We start from the raw sequence: 19959 nt of genomic DNA on the forward strand, positions 1-19959 counted from the left end.
ATAAGAGGAAGCCTTCCAGAAGCCTTTTTCATCATTTGAAAATGCTCCTGTAGAGGTAAGCACTTGTAGAAACAGAGCCAAGGGATTCTATAATAAATGCAAGCTCTGAATGGGTTCAAGCCTCTTAAAAGGTCAGCAAAAGGCTCTTTGATTTGGAAATCACAGTTTAAAGCATATTTGAACTCTATTTATCCAATTACATACATCAGATACTCCAAAGTTCCTAAAATAATTAGCTACCACTACTAGAATATTAGATAAGACTCATGGTGCTATGGAACATTTGCATGGGAGGACCATCTTGGATGGGCTATCCAAGTCTTAGACTCCGCAACATGACAAATGTGAAATAATTTTCCTCTGAAAAAGGGGAAAGCAGTTCTGTTCTCCATAAAGTATGTCCAGGAGAGGTTCAGGTTGGAAATTAGGAGACATTTCTTCTCGGAAAGCATAGTCAGGCACTGGAATAGGTTGCCCAGGGAGGTGGTGGAGTCACTGTTTTTGGGGTTGTTTAAGGAAAGGTTGGACATAGTCTAGTGGGTGACATTAGTAGTAGGGGTATGGTTGGACCAAATGATCTTGGACATCTTTTCCAACCTTAATGATTCTGTGATTCCATGTTAAGTCTAGCTAACAGGTTGAAGGAGGTGATTCTTCCCTTTTCCTATCATGACACCCCACTTGGAGAAACGTGGAGTAATGCATTCATCTCTGGGGCACACAGCATATTAAAGATGTGGATCTGTTCAAGTGGATCCAAAGGATGGCCACAAAGACGATAAGATGGCTGGAGCACCTCTCCTATGAAGAAAACCTGAGAAAGTTGGGGTTATTTAGCCTAGAGAAGAGAAGGTTTGTGAGTGACCTTTATAGCAGCCTTTCAATACCTAAGAAACGATGGGGTTTATCAGGGAGTGTAGTGACAGAACGAGGGACAATGGTATTAAACTGAAAAGAGTGTGGTTTTAGATTAGATATTAGAAAGGAATTCTTTACTGAGAGGGTAGTGAGGTACTGGAACAGTTTCCCAGAGAAGCTGGAGATGCCCCATCCCTGGAGGTGTTCAAGGCCAGGTTGGATGGGGCTTTGAGCAACCTGGTGTAGTGGGAGGTGTCCCTACCCATGGCAGGAGGTTGAAATTAGATGATCTTTAAGGTCCCTTCCAACCTAAACTATTCTATGATTCTATAATTCCATAATTCTATGATTATATGACCAAAAAAGTCACATGGAATGTGATGCACATTGCTGTGGGACTATCAAGAGGGGAAAAAAGCAGCTCTAGGGCTCTTGTACCCACACCAATTTGCTCTCAGGCAGGTGAGCAACATACAGACTATAGCTTACGGATTCAAAAGAGCATCAAATATATATTCAGGATTTATCTCCCAAGCCAACATAATAATGTAGAGGTCTGCTGTTTGGGGTACTTGGCCCTTAAAAATGAGATGAGGCATAAGGAATATTCATTCAATTTATGCCGAGTGTTTCTCATCACCTAAATTCAATCAGTACCCATAGCTTGCATTTTCCTACCAATGTAGGAACTGACATACATGGGGACTCACTACTCTTGGTCAACCACTACTTTTATTACATCGTATCGTATCGTATCGTATCGTATCGTATCGTATCGTATCGTATCGTATCGTATCGTATCATCACAGTTTCTGTACTTTCTCAGAATGTTAGTCTCAACTGAAGTCCTCAAACTCCTCTAACAATGGAAATTAAACTTCTGGTCTATGTAACAGCTAAAAGCTGCACAGGAAGTTACGTATTCTCCTCTTTTGGGAAGAAATCAGATGCAGAAAAAACAAGCAACAGTAAAATCTTTAAGTTAAATCAGACAGTAGTTTAGACATGCACTCATCTCAATTTTAAGTGGTTCCTATTTCACAACTTAATAGCATATTTGATCTGTAATACCAGTTCCTTGAATATTTCAAATTTTCTGAGTATTAGAAGTCCACACATACTGTAGTTGCTGATTGAAACTGATAATTATATTAACTTCAGAGTAGATTGGATGCATTATTTTGATTCAGGTAAACACCTTATCTTATAGGATACTTGCATCCTACTTTTAGGTCAACCCAGGGAAAGACTTTGGCAAGTTCTGACTGAAACATCATTTGTTGTGCCCCAAAGGTAGTTCAATTAATGGCTTTATAGATCCAGCTTTCACTGCAGTATTTCTTGCAGCTATTACTATTTAGAGAACTTGCTTTGCAAACAAGAGCATACTGTTTCATTGAGATAATAGGGCTTTGGGTAGAGATTGTTAAAGAGCAATCAGCAAAAACAGGACTGGTAATGAATCTGATGAAACTCTCTGTTTGACTTACAATATCTATTTTGGAGCTAAGTACGTGCTTGGTATAATAACATTACTGATACCTCATCTCATTTTCTATTGCAAGGACTCTATTTCCTGGGCTCAGACAGAGAAGGTTATCCAATTCCTGTTCTCAGATGACAATGGTGTCTTTTTTGTCAAAGATATTGGTCAAATCAGAACAGTTAGCAACAGCAAGCATTCCTGGTATAGAAGTTAATCTCACCTGGCCAGCAAAGGGCTAGATAAGTCCTGAAACACCACTCCCTGATATGATTAGAATGATTGCAGGTAATATTCCCTTGTCTAGAAAAGTAGATGGCCACTCCAAACTCAACAGTTTTGTACAGAAATGGCTATGAAAGATGCCAAAAACATTTTCTTATTTTTGATGAATTTTTTTTTATAAAATAAAGTGAAAGCTTTAGGACAATTTGTATATTTCCCAACACAGTTAATGAGGAGTTTTAAAAACATTTACATTTTAATTTTATATTATTTAAATTATATTTATACTTTGTCAAATTACTTTTTTCCCACTACTGTATGTATACAGAAATATGTATTTGGAAAAGTTTAGTAAGCCGTCAGTACAGGTACATATTATGCTATTTAAGTGTGGAGAAGTATGAATTCTCATTATCACTTTGCTTGAGCAGACACTAAGGCACAGACAAATGTTTTAACTGCAAGAGATTTCAAAAGCTAAAAAATAAATAATTTCTTTCAAATATATGAGACCATTGTAAGATGTACACAGAATACATATGGAGATGCTACCTGGATTCTTAGTGAAAGGAAAGAATTCTGGACAACTTATTTGAGTAAAAAATGATCAGACAAAACACGTAAGGTAAATTTGGGGCCATTAGTATGAGGATCTGATACAGACCTGTGGAAGGCTTTTGAGAAACCAAGAATATAATGGCTTTCTGTTTATTTCTGTGGACATGACAGGCAGGTTTCTTTAAGTGAATGAATAACAATGGAAAACATACATTAAATAAACAAGAATGGAACAAATTGTGGGAGTGATCATCTGCTCCTTGAGTTTACAGATTTGGGGATTTGTAAAAACAATGGTAAGGCTACTAGTAAAATCTTTATTACATACCTAAATATCTTCAAAAAACATGTAAAGATATCATAGAAAACCACTGTTTTCTCGTTTCTTTGTACCAAAGGCAAAAAAAAAAAAAAAAAAAAGAAAAAGAAAAAAGTGTACAGCTTAGCCATAGGCTATTGTACAATTCTGAAGAATGATATATTCAATTCTTTGTTTTCTACATAATGGTCCTCCATAAAATAAAATAATAAAAAATAAAATAAAATAAAATAAAATAAAATAAAATAAAATAAAATAAAATAAAATGTATAATTTAAACAAATATATATAGGTAGCCATCATTTGGGAACAGTGATTACATTTCTGTCTCACTGATCTCTACTGGAGCTCAGTAAGCTCAGGTCATTTTAACGTTGGACTCAAAACAGACGTCCTAAGAGTCCCACACTGAAAAATAGCAATTGAGAAACTGCAGAGTGAATGTTTCTGATCAGATGGTGGGATTTCATGCATTCTCCTGAAGAAGATGGCGGCTCAAGGCTTGGACGGGTGTACACTTTGCTGGGTTAAAAACTGGCTGGGTGTCTAGGCCCAAAGAGTTGTGGTAATGGAGTTAAATCCACTTGGAGGCCAGTCAATAGTGGTCACTTAGATATCCACTGTCTCACAGAGACAGTGGGAATGGTTGTGGTCTGGTTGGAGGCAAAATATATTTAATTTAATGGAAAAATGCAAAACACAACTCTTCAGGATTGTTCAGAATAGAAACTATGGAATATTATTGTTCTGACTTGAGAATTTTTTAGTAAAAGGATGAGAATTTGTGAATAATTAACTACGTTTGCTTTTGCTTGATTATTAAAAAATGTGGCATCTTCAAAATGACAACTAATTCCATGGAGTATACACTGTTAATGATGAAATTTGTGGAAAGGCTGTTCAGATTCATTAGTATATGTCTCTGCAGTGAAGGAGAACTCTTGCCATGAAAGAATGTTCTTTACTCTACATTTTATTGCTGATAGTCAGGTTTTAAATGTTCTAAATGATTGGTCACCCACAATTTAATATGGCATGCTATTGCACAGCCTAGTAAGTCAGAAAGTGTTACTTGATTTCCAGTTAAAAATATCCTTTCTTAATGCATCATATTTCTAGTTTCATATTTTGCAAATTTCCCTAAATGATCCTCTCCTTCATAAGTGTCTGAACTTATCAAGTGCTTAAATAGTTGCTTAAAGAAGTATTTAAATATATAATAAGTTAATTTATTTCTAAATGCATATAATATTCATAGATCTAGACTGGTATCATTGTCAGCTAACTAATGAACAGATGTATGTTTTGTTTAGTAAAATAATATAAAGTTACCTCTTTGACATTTTCTCATGCCATTAAACTTCAAAAAGTAATTAAAAATCAAATTTAGTACTTAATTTACATTGACGATTAATTGCACATAGGAACCCAAGAAAATTAGCAAAATGGTATATCAGGGAAAAAAATTTTGGGGTACAGATATATGGGTAGAGTAGTCATTAACTGAGACAAAAGAGGAAAATACATGCGAATGATATTTGGAAAACATTGTACTTGTCAGGACAGTTGCTGCAGCTGGACAGTTTATTCCAGTCCCAGCAATATGTGTGCATGAAAGAGAAACTGGAAGACCACTCTCTAATCAAAAAGTACAGAGACCTTCCCAATTCTGATTGCCTATGTCTGTATGTCCAGGTGAAGTGCAGATATGAGAGCATGTAAAATTTGCCCTGTCCTTAGGAAGAACCATGGTTAGAATATGCATTGATGGACTGGACATCATGTGCTTGGCCTCCATATACCAAGTTAATTCCAGTCATAATAAGGTGATCCACAGATTGTTCTAAGGCTTAGTATTTGGGCTTGACTTTCCACTTGTTAGTGACTCAGACACAGGTAAGGTTTAACATGCAGGAGAGCATGAGACTGGGTGCACATTCAAGTCATGTTTAACTGACAATGCAGCTAAAGTAGTAAAGACCTTTCTGCCTCTCTTACTTGCACTGAGATTGAAGTTTTGTAGCAGAGAAAAACCTGTGCTACATGCCAAACTCCAGTCTGGAGAAAGGCAACTAGTTATCCTGGGGAGCACATTTGTTTCATGATTCTGTCCTTATCAACCTGAAATAGAGCAGGGTTCTCTTGGCCTTTCTTGTTCCATGAAACCGTAATAGCTGGGCATTTGTGAAAACCCATGTAACCATGTGTTTCTCCATCAGTTGCTAAAAAGATTCAGAAATACTCTTTGGCACACAACTGTTCCTGGCATTACGGTAAAGCAGCATCACGTGAATGATATAATTGAATAAGTCTTCACTGATTACAGTGTAGACACAATGGATCAGTATTAAGGGTGAAGTTCTGAATACCAATTCTATATGCGACAGCAGAGTAGGAAAGCTGAAGACGGTTGTATTCAGGAGAAAATGTGAACTCAGTCTCATGAACCTTGTTTTATCTAAGGAATATAAAGGTATGGGAAAAGTAATAATGTGAAAAGAAAAAAAAAAGTCATAAAAATGTCAAAAAATATGTATTGATCTGCCACCATGCAAGCAAAAGATTATAGTTGTTAAATTGTATCAGTTACATAACAAACTGAGAAGCCAAATTCCTCTTGTTAATGCCTCATGCTAAGCAGCTAATCTTTGTAAAGCTTTCTGATGCTACAAATCTATAAAGCATTGTTATTCAGATTAGCTTAACACTGTCCAATTTCCCCAAGTTATTTTCCAGTCATGCAGCCTTCTAGAGCTGTGTTAGCATTGAATCGGTATGTTGGGCAATTATTATTCAGGATTTTAAAATAATTTAAGAATGAAATTCCAACCTACAGATCCTCAAAAGTCCTGCTTGCTTGTCCAACAGATCTAGAAATATTGATATAAACACAATCAAAATCCCATAAGTAACTATCTTATGAGTAAAGTCTACAGGGATAAAGAATGGCAATGTACAGATGTCTTTTTACATAAGAACAAGTAGTTGCAGGAGTTAACTGGGATGTTGCACTCCCAGATTAAAATTCCTCCTTTCCCTGGGAAAATCTGTTTTCATATCTTCTTCCATAGATCCATGCTCTATTCAACATATTATAATACATTTGCTGTTATGAATGTTATAAACTCTTTTTCTACTTTGTTTTTCTAGTTTTCTTCATATAAATTCATTAAATAGTAATTGGAACAGAAGCTACAACAGAAGCCTCTGTCTCCAAGATAAGTGCCATCATCATCTGACAGTTAAATCAAGTGTTATCTCTAGCCCAACAAAAATTGAATTATTCCATATAAATTAAAAGTTTAAATTAGAAAGACTGACAGATGCCCAATTTTGTAGGCTATACCACAGTAAGGAGTTGAAAAAGAACAATGAGAGTAAAGGATATTCTTATATTCAATATATTCAGTATTTTCCTAGTTAAGTATTTTAGGATCTGATAGTATGTACAAGGATGAACTTTAATCTCATATGACAGCACCTAGCCCACTAAGTGATGGCCTTAAAATTAAAATGTTATAAGCTAAGAGTCAGTGGATCATTTTAAAATTGCACAATCATTTTTATCAATTACAAAACAACAAAGTAAAAGAGGAAACTAATACATATTTTTCCCATGAAGCATTTCTTTTCTGTTTCTCAGAAGCATAGGATATATTAAAAATGAGTTTTTTGTGTAAAATCACCAGTATAATACAATTAAAAGAAAAAAAAAAAAAACACAACATGATATTCTCTCTTGGCAACATCAGATGGACAAGCACAAGATAAAACTTCTAAAAAACGAAAATTAACCTACATTTTGTCAATATCACTCTTCTACTGGGGGGCTCAAAACTGGAGGCAATGTTGTACGTGTGCTTTAATGAGTGCTGAGTAAAGGGGGGATAATCATTTCCCTCAGTCTCTGGCTCTGCCCCTGCTCACACAGGATCTGTTGGCTTTGTTGCTGCCTGGAAACCCCAAGGGAGGCAGAACTACATGTACAGGCTATCTTCCAAGCCTGATCATCCAGTCGATTTTTTAACCCATCTGGTTGCCCATCATGTGGGCAACTAGGATACAATAATATTGTGGAAGAATATTGAAAGCCTTGCTAAATTCAAGGTAAATGACATACAGTACCCTCCCCTCATCTATAAATACGGACATTTTATCACAGATGTAATCACATTGGTCAGTCATCATACACCTTTACTAAATCTATGCTTACTGTTCTCATTTATCCTCTTCTCTTTCATGCACCTTGAAATGTCTTCCAAGAGGACTTGCTTTACCATTTTCACAGGAACTGAAGTGGGATTGAGCAGCTTGTAATTCCCTAGGCTGTTCATTGGACTTTTTTTTTTTTGGGGGGGAGGGGGGAAGATGGGGAGACAAGCAACACTTGCCTTCTTCCAGTTATCATGGATCTCTGCAGTCTCCATAAAATTTCAAACATGAGTTTGTAAGGCCATCAGACAGTTCTCTCTGCACCCATGGACACAGACGAGCTGGTCCCATAGGATTATGTAGGCTGAGGTCTTTCAAACAATCTCTGATTCTGCCCTCATGCACTGCTAGTAGTTCTCCTTTCACTAAGCAGAGGCCTGGGAGAACTTGCTGGTGAAGACAGAGGCAAAGAAAATAATGAGCACCTCAGCCTTGTCTGTGTCTGCTGTCCCGTTTGGTAATGGACACACATTTTCCTTGTTCTTGTACTACTAATGCAACAGAACAAGCCCTTGATGTTCCCTGAAAGTCTTAAATAAATCAGAGTTTTGGCTTTGCTGACACATGAAGCTTGATACATTTGCTTGCCCAGTCAATGTTTCTAAATTTCTTCTAGGAAGCTTGTCCCTGCTTCCAACTATTCTACATTGCTTTTTGCATTGGAGCTCCATTATGAGTACACTGTCTACATAAGCCTGACTACTTAATCTTCCTGAGTTTCAGGATAGATCATTCCTGCATTTGAAGAATATTGTTCTTAAATGTCAGTAAGTTTTCCTGAGTAACTTCACCCTTCAGATCTGCCTCCCTTGGGATTCTGTCTCCCACATGGAATAAACCAAATCTACACCACTGAAGTCCAGGGTCTGTACTCTGCTACTCTCCTTCCTCATTCCCTTCAAGATCTTGAATTCCACTATTTCACAAATACTGCCATTGATTACCACACTTCCCTAGATCTACTTTGTTCATGAGTAGCAGATCCTACTGTGTGTTGCCTCTAGTTGGCCCATCCAGTATTCATAATCATCAGTTATTCCAGACACCATCAAGAAATCTTGACTGCTTCTATCCTGCCATATTTGTCCTTTCAGCAGCTGTCAGGGATGTTAAAGTCCCCCTTTTCAGAACTATCAGACCCCTCAGAATCACTCACGTCTTCTGACATCCTGGTCCTGTTGCAGCCCCAAATTCCTTAGGATTCTTAGTTTTTAAACTCTTAGGACTATCAGTCCCCTTTAGTTCTCAGAAAGCCTCAATACATAAAAAAATGAAATCTGGAATTTCCATTTCATGAGCAATTTTGATATGTTATGTCCACGGGAAAACACCACCAACACCACCAACAAAACAGCAACCACCTGCAATTTTTTCCAACTTTCTAATTTTCATGCAGTTCCAGTTTTTAAATTGTTCTATTTCACCTTATTCACCAAGCTGAAGGCATAAATACTTAATCCTGTCTTCTCTAAAACAGATGAATATAAAGAATTCATAGCTTACTTCCCTCATCTCCCTAAATAACTTGAGACCCTGTTCCCCCAAACTCTGGGAGAGAAAATGAAAAAAAGAGTGAGCCATATCTGACACTCATAAATCAATCTGCACAACCTGGAGATACTCATATACTATGGAATTGGAGCACTATGAGAAAAGGAATACATTCTATGTTCAGGTTGTTCCCTTTTAGCCTAGTTTTTATGAAATTGAATGAAATTCTGTTCAGTGTAGTGATGCTTATTAAATTCTGAAGGCCTCTCAAACAATGGAGTTCAGAAAAGTCTCTGTCTTTCATCATCCTTCTGAATTTCTACAAGAAGATTAAAATCTATTCATCTTGCAGCATGTCTATGTCTGGTTCGTGTTCTCCTTTATCAGGTTAGCTTGTTTGCTAGTATTTATCATACTGTCCGTTTTCTGGGGGGGCGTTGAGACAGAAGGTGTATCCATGAATTAATTCTATGCCAAAGCCATAGAACTCTGTTTTGCCATAGAACTCTACATTGCCAAAGCCAATGCAAACTCTGTTCAGAGTTCCATTATTATTTTTATCTGTATCTATACCTATTAATGGATATAACGTATGATCATATGATGCTTGTATATTCTAAAGTATATTAGTAAAATACCTTTTTAAATACTCCTCATGTGTGTGTTTTTTTTTTTTTTTCTTCTAAATATGTTTATCAACCTTAGAAAGAATAATACAGATTGTTCCTGATATTATTTTACAGAGAAACAGTTGTTAAAATTTTGTTTGTTATTAATCTGATATTTTTAACAGAGATGACATTTAAATGTATTTTTTAAAACTAGGACGGAATACTTCTTTAAGTATATGTTAAAAACAAAGTATCTATTATTATAATTAAGCATAATAAGTAGTATAATGTCTACATAGTATACCTGGAATACATAATAAATATAAAAAGTATCATCACAGCTAACAGACTAATATTTGCCAAATAACTGATGACTGCATAGGATATTTCACAATTACTTTTAACCTCTTCCCAATAATGAGAATGTTTAGTTGGGTAAGTATTGGGTATATAATAATCAACTGATTTCTTAGATAGCAAATACCATTTGTGGGTAGAACTCAAGAACGATAAAAAACAGTTTCTTAAAATATACTGCTACCACTCTTTTTTCTAACGGTTAACCGAAAATTGGAGGCATAAAAGCTTATTTTCATCAGGAAAATCATTTGGTCATAGTATTGGTGACTTCTATGACTGTTACCTTCACTCTTTACAAACAGTATTTCCTTAGACACAGGAAAGGACTGTGATCCTTCGATTATACTTCCAGACTTGAACAAGCAGTATACTCCTGTTATACTCTTACTATACCCTATACACTTTCTTGGACTTTTCTGAGAGGCTAGCAGCACGTCTCTGGATGTTATTTCTGGTATCATCTGAGTTGCTTCTTATCTTGACAAGATACTAAAACATTTTTCCATTTCTTAATGGTGTTGCACATACTTTTGCCAAGAATTGTGACATACACCTCTACTTTGCCCAACTATTACTCTCGTTCTAGAACTGAGTTTGGTAGTTCCCTAGAATTAACCCCTACAGAGGACAGCGTTGCAGTTAAGTCACTATTTCACTGTCAGAGTATGTCAGGAATACAGATTTTTTAACAGAGAATTAAGAAAATCCTTATAGCCATGGCATGCACAGTCCATCCATCAGAAGAGTATAAGCCTGCCCTACTTGAGCTGTTATTAAACCACTCTTGTTGCCATGGCATAAGGATGTTGTGCTTCAGCAGTTTGACCCGTTTAGTGCCTTCTTCACAGACACCTAGTAGGAGACAGTGGTTCCTGAAGTGGAGTTTCTGAGACTATTCTGTTAGTCCTGACTGATGTTAGAGAAGAAACACCCAATTTCATACAGAGAAACCAAGCCAATGGAAAACAAATTTAAAAACTGCTTAAAAATATCAGCCACACAGAAAACTATTTTAACAATTATTCATATTTCCTGTGATTCATGATATGCAGACACTAAGTGCTCATCTTTCATGTGAACTGCATAACAGAAAAATTATACATGATCTAAGATGTTCCACACTGTAATTTCTACGGCAGTAACACTGCTGAAAAGAAATTATGTGGGGGAAGAAACTTGATGGAAATTCAAGCAGCAGTACATATTAGCAAGTAGCACTTAAAATTAACCTATTTTCTTTATAGTAAGAGAACGCAAAGTGTAGAAATGTTTCTGTGAAGTTCTAATACCCTCCATTTAGTGACAGAGGTGTAACAATGATAGATAATGGCAATTTTCTTCAATAGCAGGGCAGAGCTGTAGGAATTAACTATTATTGTTTTTCTTGTAACTAGTTTACTCATATCATCTCTATATCACAACTGCTTATTAGGGACAAATTAGCTCTTTGATATTCACTGATGCATTTTATTGCATTCTGACTAAAGCTATATCTTGCAGACTTCTGTAAGTTACCCCCTAATCTACTACACACAAAATTGCATTATAAATATTAAAACACATATGGCAGTGGAAAGTTATTACATTTTTTTCCTGAATAATACATCTGTTTAGCCTCAGGCATGAAGTAATAATAATTACCTCTGAGCTTTAATTAATTGGTCAAATAAATTGTTAAATTTTAGATGCTGATAAACAAGAGAATTAAAACAAGAAAAAAACAGCACCTGAGAGCAATCTTTTAACACTAGTCAATTCTAGTGTATAAGAGAAAATGACAGCACATGTTTATAAAATATAAACTAAACAGACTATGATAGAACAATAAAATACATTCTCTTCACAGTAGTTAGAACCCACTTCAATAAAAGGTATCAACAACCTCAATATTTTGAAAATTAATGCTAATAAAGAAATTACAGATCAATAGATATGTTCAAAGATAAACCACACATATGTCAACCCAAGTAAAAATTACAATTAATAAGAAACAGAAAAGCTGAGGTACATATGAAATAAAGGAAATGGTGAGGCAGGAAAAGAGAATATGTAAAGAATGGAAAATTAAAAAGGACACTTACTGGAGAAAACCACATCACTTTAAGAATCCAAATTGTCAAAGAAAAATTCACAACTAGGATGATTAGCAGCAGAAGAACAAACAGGTAGAGGCAACGCTTTCTCCAGCCATAAATTCCAATTTTGTAGACGTACTCATTCTTTGGCCTCTCTAGGCTAGTGCCTGGTGTTGTTGTAGTGTATTGTTCACGTACCATCTGCTGTGTAAGAAAAAAAAAAAAGAGACTGCTTAGTTACTTGAGTTAAATTATGTATATAAATATGTATATAAAAAACAAGGAAAATATGAAGACATAGTTATAATAGTAACTTACTAGAAACCAGACATTGTTACAAAGTTTTAGTTGGAAAGTATTTTCATCTGCTCTCATTAAAATTACAGTTACATCTTACTTTTTGGCACAATGTAATATATGTTCAATATGTGAAATGTATTAATAACTATTTTTAGGAGGCTCAAAGTTATTCTATATAGGATGGTAACAGTATTCTCCAATTTTTCATAATATTCTGAATCTCCCTTCACAAAATATTTAATAGGATTATATCTGCAGCTCACAGAACAAAATTATTGGACTGTAAAAATACTGTTAGATGTGTTAGAAGTGCTTTGCAAGTACAGGTTTAAAACACTTCTACATATTCTTTCCTCAATTCAGTAAAAAAATGTGTTTTCTTTGTGTTGCAAAACTTAACTGTGTAACACTGGAATGACAAAATATATTAAGCTTCAGAATCTATATGTAAATAAAAAAAATAGTTCTTAATAATGTAAAGGAAATAATGATTTCTTAATTTATTAGATGTTCACACAGACATATTAACAGTGAAAACATTATATACTTTTATTTAGTTTATACAACTTTAAATTACAGGTCTTAAAGAAGCAGTTTTTGAATTTAAAGAAATCTTACCAGACAATGCTTCCTTAAACCATAAAGATATCCACTAATTTCCACCTTTACAGCACAGAGATCACCAACAATTCAAAACATTCATTAAAGTTTACATTTCAGACATGAGAATAAAACCTCAGCAGCTGAAGCTGCGTATCAAGAACAGCAGTGGGTAACATCTGTCCCATTTCCACTGCTATAAAACGAAAAAGCAAACAAACAACCATGGATGTCAAAATGAAAATAGGGACTGTAAGTTCAGGTATTTCCTGTGAGCCAGGAATATTCACAGGCATCTTACATCCAAAAATGGGTCAACTTTACTACAATGTAATGTTTCCAGATGCGAGTGCCTTCAGACAAGTTCCACACCAGGTCTATTCTCAATTCTGAACTTATTCCTGGGAATTAGATCACTGTGCTCTGCACACACACTTTTCAAAATGTGATTAAATTGCATCCTTGCGCAGCTGCTGAATTACTTTGTCATTAAAGAAGCTCCGTTCTAGTCTCCTGCAGAGGCATACAGTGTCTGTAACAAGCTTGTGGCTCTCAATACTGACCCTCATAGTTAGAAATACATTATCTTTTGTTTATATAGCTTCCTATCAAGCTATAAGCCAGATAACACAACGTGAGTTTACAATTAAACATAAGTTTATGCAATCTCTGTACATGTGCTTTGTTCATCTTTTTTCTGCATTTCCTTCAAAAATATTTCAAAATTATAATTTGTTGTTTATCCATATTAAAAATGAGACTTATCATCAGCACTTCATAATGTAACTGTGTTACTGCCTTTATAATATAATATTCTCATTAATTTGTTGCTGCTATCAGTCACAGTTGCTTATGATACTGTGCAGAAAAATGCTTACTTTGCAGAAAATACTGAAAGTAGTATAATGATCAGTGGAGAATCACAGATTCTGAAATAACTTTGTTTAACATTACTGCAAAACACTGTAGACTTACAGGATGGTACTTAATATTTACCAAGTGAACTACATTTGCTTAAAGATACCAGATTATATTATTCCATGTATTATTCAAGTACCCAGTCCTGATAATAGGATAATAGGATCCTGTTCATATATGAGTTCCTTTTTTTTTTTTTTTTTTTTTTTACTGTTGTCCCACTAATCATTGTATAACAAACCAATCATTAACACTGAGGTAGCCTTCTATGTTAAGCTTACTTTACCATGCTCTGCCAAGTAAAACAAATTGGGACATTTATACATATGACAGACTGCATAAAATACTTAGAAAAACCTTTATCCTTACTTTCATGCAGTTCTCTCCTGAAAACTGTAACTTAGAGGACAGGATGCGTTTAACTGTAATCTGGTGACATGTATTTGGAGAAATAAGTGGCACAGTTTTTGCTCAGATTATAGTACCCTGCAAAAGTCCTATTATAATATCCTAACATATATACATATATATAATGTAAATATCCTAACACAGGATATATCCCTATATATAATAGGACATATCTCTATATATAATATAAATATCCTAACACAGGGGATCCTCTGAGTCGCTTTTGCTTCCTTTAGCATACATATGTGGTAAATGCCGGTATAACAAGAAACAAGACAGATAACAGCTACAGAAATTTCTGTAGTAATGTAAGCCCCCTTCACAAGACAGACGGCTTATTTTTTGAGGAGAAAAAAGATAAAATCTGCTTCTAAGAATACTTAGAGGGTTATTTCAATGGGGCTGTGAGAAAATGTGCCATTCTTTAGAAATTGCAAAACCCCTTGAAGTTAGCTGAGCTTTCAACAACAAATCTCTAGGTATGACATCTGTGCTTTTCCTGTTTCTAGTGTTGCTGTCCATTACATCCTCAAGATAAATTTCTCAGTAAAAACACAATTTGATAAAGAATAAATTAATTCTTGGCTCTTCACATTCTTACACCAGTCTCACCACAGTGATCTCTGAGGTTGAGATTCCTCTCACCATGTTAGAGATCAGTAATTTAGCTTTCAATATCTGAGCCAGTCAACTTGTACTCCTTTTATGATCAATGGAGATAGATTCACCCCTGCTGGGAATTATTTATCTAACTTTAGATGTGTATTTCACACCTCCAATGAACTGCACCTTAAACATGGTTAACTTCTCTCCATAAAAAGAGAAATAAAGAGCCTGGAATGACTTATTCATTTATATGTACACACCTACATGCTTTAGACATAAGTATTTGGTCAGATTAATTCCAACTGGAATGATTTCCAGAAGCATGTAATTTAACAAGAAGATAGGATTCCTTCGATTCCTGTTTTCTGCTGTTCTGTTTTTACTCTGTTGTAAAATGTTTATTGTGTGAGTGTGTGGGGTGTTATACATAATGTATTATGTACTGCTGTTTAATGAGGCAAGGTTAAAATCCATTATGCATTTCACCAAAAAAACTATGAGTTTTGTGATTGCTTTCAGCCCTTCAGAAATTCTACAGGGGACATCTCCCAGTGCAGCTCTGTTCCCTCCACAAATTATTTTTTCCTGACAGAAAACAGTTCTGTTGTTCCTGAGCATTACTACTTCTGAAAATTGCTTTGGTCCCAGCAAATGGTTAATGCAGGCCTAGACAACTGCCTGCTTTGAAAAATATACAACTTTCCTAGTTAATATAATATTTCATGATTTCTAAAAGAATTAGTACCAAGCAATTGAAACTGAAACCCTTTAGGAATTAATATCATTGGACTTTTTTTTTTTTTTTTTTTTTTTTTTTTTTTTTAAGGATAAACAGATTTGGGTTTTTGTGATGACTGATGATATTACCAATTTATACATTCCAGAGCTGAAATTACGTAGGAGAATACTCTTAGACCTGCATGGAGAAACCAGAGAGAATTTTTTTTATAGCTCAGTGCTGTTTTACAAGTCTGGGCTGAAAGGAAAAGCCTTAGACAAGGATATCTTATAGTTGGTTGGTGAAGTCCAACAAAAGTCAAGACTCTTAGAAGGTAAACAATAGGTATTTAGTACTATGATGAAGAATGTGATTTTTAAATGGAATAACCATGAAACTGAACACCAGTTGTGCAGGAGTACACTAAACAGACACCTAGAAAGAAATGGTGACTTAGACACTTGAGTGTACACAAGTCAGTTGGAGAACCAGGCAGTTTAAAAAAATGAGCAATGACTTTGTTAACTACTATCTTTTATACTCTTCTACAAGGAAGCAGCACATTGTGATGAACTACAGAGTAAAGTGGTCTTGGCAACCTATATCGCTGATAAAATGGTAATTCAGTTTCAAAATGAAAATTCTGACATAATTCAAATGGGTGATGAAAGTATGAATTATTTGGATCATGTCAGATGACATTAGCATAATAATGACAGTCTTCTGTTTAATGGGAAGTGGAATTTTTCGGTGTTCCTACACTTGGGCCCACCTGAACAGAAGTTAAATAGGATTACAGTCAAATATTTGCATACTCCTTGCAGATTTTTGTATATGCAGAAATAATTCATGGGATCTAGCTCTACAGTGATATGTTACTATTTGGAAGTATTTTCCAATACTTACACCTGTTTTACTGGAACCCATTTTTATGTGATTATTTCTTATCCATTTGCTGATTTAAAACAGATAATGAATGGTAATTAACTGACAAAAGATTTGTCATAGATTTTAAATGATAGATATAAAATGTTGCTAACCTGGACATTGCTGATATTCTGACCCTGTGAGATTTTCTCATGTTTTCAGAGGTTACTTAAAAGTGCTGCATGTAATGCACAACATTCATGCCTGTGGGAATATGTGTATGAGCTGCAGATGAAACATCTATATATTCTTTACACTGTGCTACTAAAGGTGCCCTCTGAAGATGTGTAGCCATGAAAGAACATTTCCTTGGACCTATTCCACACATTTTTCAAGGAAGATTTGCAAATGGACCTCTGTGTTTATGTGATTCTGTGGTCTGGGATTTTTTTACATTAATCCCTAGAATCTGAAAGCCTGTCCATCACTAATGCTGCCATTGGTTTCAGGTTAGTTTGGACCTCAAGTTCAAAAGGATATTCTGACAGATCTGGAATATTCAGTTACGACAGCTGTCTTTTGAAGAAGGAATTTACAAACTTATCTGTAAGCCTGCTTGGGAAAGCAAGCATGAGTAGAAACTTGTTAATCCTATTATTTTCAGGAATTCTGTGTAATGAATATTGAAGCTAAAATACTGTTTCAATTAAAATAAGAAATCACAGGGGTTTTTATTTCAACTAAAAAAATATATATAAATGCGTTTTCACTGTTTTTATTCACAAATGGCTGCTGTTTTCTTGAACAAAGTTCTCCTTAATATTTAGTTCAAATCTGTATTACTATAGTACTTTATCATACTGTCATGAAGCAACTAATAAAAATAAACAATTAGAAAGCAAATTTTAATTGGTTAATAATATAAACAACTGTAATTCCATTAATAATTATACAATTATTAGCATTTTCTATCTTTAGACTGTTTCTAACTGTACTGGGGCTTTCAGCAAAGAGATAAAAAGCATTTGAGATACTCTTTTAAGTCAGAGTTAAGAAGAAATGGTGAAGTGTCATGAAGAAATTTGCACCACTGATGCTCATGTTATATAGATTCTTTTGAAAAGGAACTTCAGTCGTCAGTACTTCTACTCTTCAGTTTTTACCTGAAGCATATTCATTCACATGCAAGAAAATTCAGAGTACGTGTGGGGATGAAAGAGGTGATAGAGTGCTAAACTAAAACAGATCAGTAGAAACACCATTTGAATCATTTTAACCTTCCCTGATTTTTTTTTTGTCATTATAAATGAACAGTAAGCTGAAATAAAACCACCTGTCAACTCAGACAGGTGAGAACTACTTATACAGTCTGCATATAGTGTCTTCATGGAACATTATCTTCATTAATGTTTTCATATAATGCATCAAGCTAGAAGGGTGTTATTATATAGTATGAACATCAGAAGTACATTAAGACTCTGACTTCACAATTTGGTGGCATTCAGGCAGGCAATAAAAGGCACACTTTTGTCTTTGCTGGAGACAGAAGCAGTCCACTGACTAAGCAATAGGAAATAGATGCTGCTGTAGTATTTTTCTACCAGAGGAAAAACAGTTGACGCAAACCTGTTGTTCAAAGAAAATATAGGAAGGATCAAGAACTCGTGGAATCCATATGGAAAACTTTCAAGTTAAATTCAGAAAGGCAGGGAAAACTGAAACTCTCATGACTAGATGAAAATTTTCTAATTCAACTCTCCATCATTCCAATATCATATATTCAATCTTGTCCAACTCTGCTTTGCTTAGATTTGCATATTATATAGTATATTACAGATTGAATTGTAAACTAGTAACATCAGCTAAAAAGAGATGAATCCCTGCAGTGTAATTTGTTGAAACCAGCAGAGAAATTCATATGGCCTCATTAACTATTTGCATACCCCACAGTGCAAATTTACATAATAACCATGAGACGGTCACAATTAACAGCTTTGCACATTTTAAGTACTACTGTAATAGCTGAAAGGTAGTCACAGCATAGGCTGAAGTGCTATATTAGAAATTATTATTTGTCTAATGTCTGTACTTTTCAATCTCATTTACAGTATTCATGACTCTTCCTTCAGAATTAAAAGACTAAGCAAGCAAAACTACTAGAGAGATGCAACTGAAAACTAGATTTTTTTAATTTTTTTTTTCCAGGTTCTAGAATAAAAACAGGACCAAGTCCAAACAGGACTCCTTTACTGTGCTTTTACATTTAACCTGCTGGAGTTTTCACAGAATCACTGAATCCCAGAATTGTAGGGATTGGAAGGGACCTCAAGAGATCATCGGGTCCAACCCCCCTGCCAAAGCAGGTTCCCTAGAGCAGGCTGCCCAGGTAGGTGTCCAGACAGGCCTTGAATATCTCCAGAGAAGGAGACTCCACAACCACCCTGGGCAGCCTGTTCCAGTGCTCCGTCACCCTCACCATTAAGAAGTTCTTTGCATATCAGTGCAGAACTTCCTGGGAAAGAAAATGTAAAATTTTCTTTCCTTTTAACAAGTTGCTTTATGTAGCATCCCTTTTTAAAGTTAGGAACAATGACTAAGATTCTTTGGCTGTGGCTGCTCCATCAAAGTTATTTGCTCCAAGATCAGTGTGGCCGGTGTTAAAATACACTCCTTAACAAGAAAAAAATCATGTCCACGGATCAGAATTAAGTCAGGAAATGACTCTGCTTCTTGAGAAACTGCTCCTGAAAACAGTCATTGATGGGATTGAAAACTGTATATTGGACCTAACTATGACATTTACACATAGAAGTAAAAGACAAAGTAGTTTTTTTCTCATATTGTTTCTGAGCTACTACAGGTTTCCTAAATATTGATACTAGGTATAAATTATCACCAAAGGTATGTAACTTGCATCCAAGTTACTTGCTGAACAGCAGGTGCAACTACTTTTGATACAGACTTGCATAAAGTAAAGGAATTACTGGTGCTATAGCTGCATTCAGAGTGAAGAAATGTGCTACTCTTTTACATCTTTGTGAAAATTCTAGATATATGTCTCCAACAGATCTGACAGCTGGCCGTAGTAGTTGGATTTGGTAAGAAAGGAAGGAGAAAAGATACATTAACCATCTATATGGAACAGAGTTTAAAATGTGGTTCTGTTGCAGTCATAGAGAAATATTTTATTCCGATTCACTTACCTAAGATTCTATGCTTAATGAGATGTTCTGCCTCTAGCACAAAAATATACTGCGTTTCCTAGATCTGCTGAAAGTTTCATTCTACTTTAATGTTACTAACATATATATAAATGGTAAGATGCTGATTTCCAGTTTAATATACCAACT

General features: G+C 35.1%; 1 protein-coding gene across 4 annotated transcripts in view; it reads right to left on the minus strand.

Annotated features, from left to right (window-relative positions):
• Positions 1-19959, minus strand: part of SGCG (sarcoglycan gamma) — a 132892-nt gene that overhangs the window by 50208 nt on the left and 62725 nt on the right. For 2 of the 4 annotated variants that reach the window (XM_032197774.1, XM_032197789.1), the window contains one exon: positions 12199-12393. In XM_032197774.1, the coding sequence (XP_032053665.1) occupies positions 12199-12393 (195 nt within the window). Of the gene's footprint in view, positions 1-12198; positions 12397-19959 lie in introns of all 4 variants that reach the window. The other 2 variants (XM_032197766.1, XM_032197781.1) reach the window with 1 other exon arrangement.

Source organism: Aythya fuligula, chromosome 1 (genome assembly GCF_009819795.1).
Source record: "Aythya fuligula isolate bAytFul2 chromosome 1, bAytFul2.pri, whole genome shotgun sequence".
Taxonomy (NCBI): Eukaryota; Metazoa; Chordata; class Aves; order Anseriformes; family Anatidae; genus Aythya; species Aythya fuligula.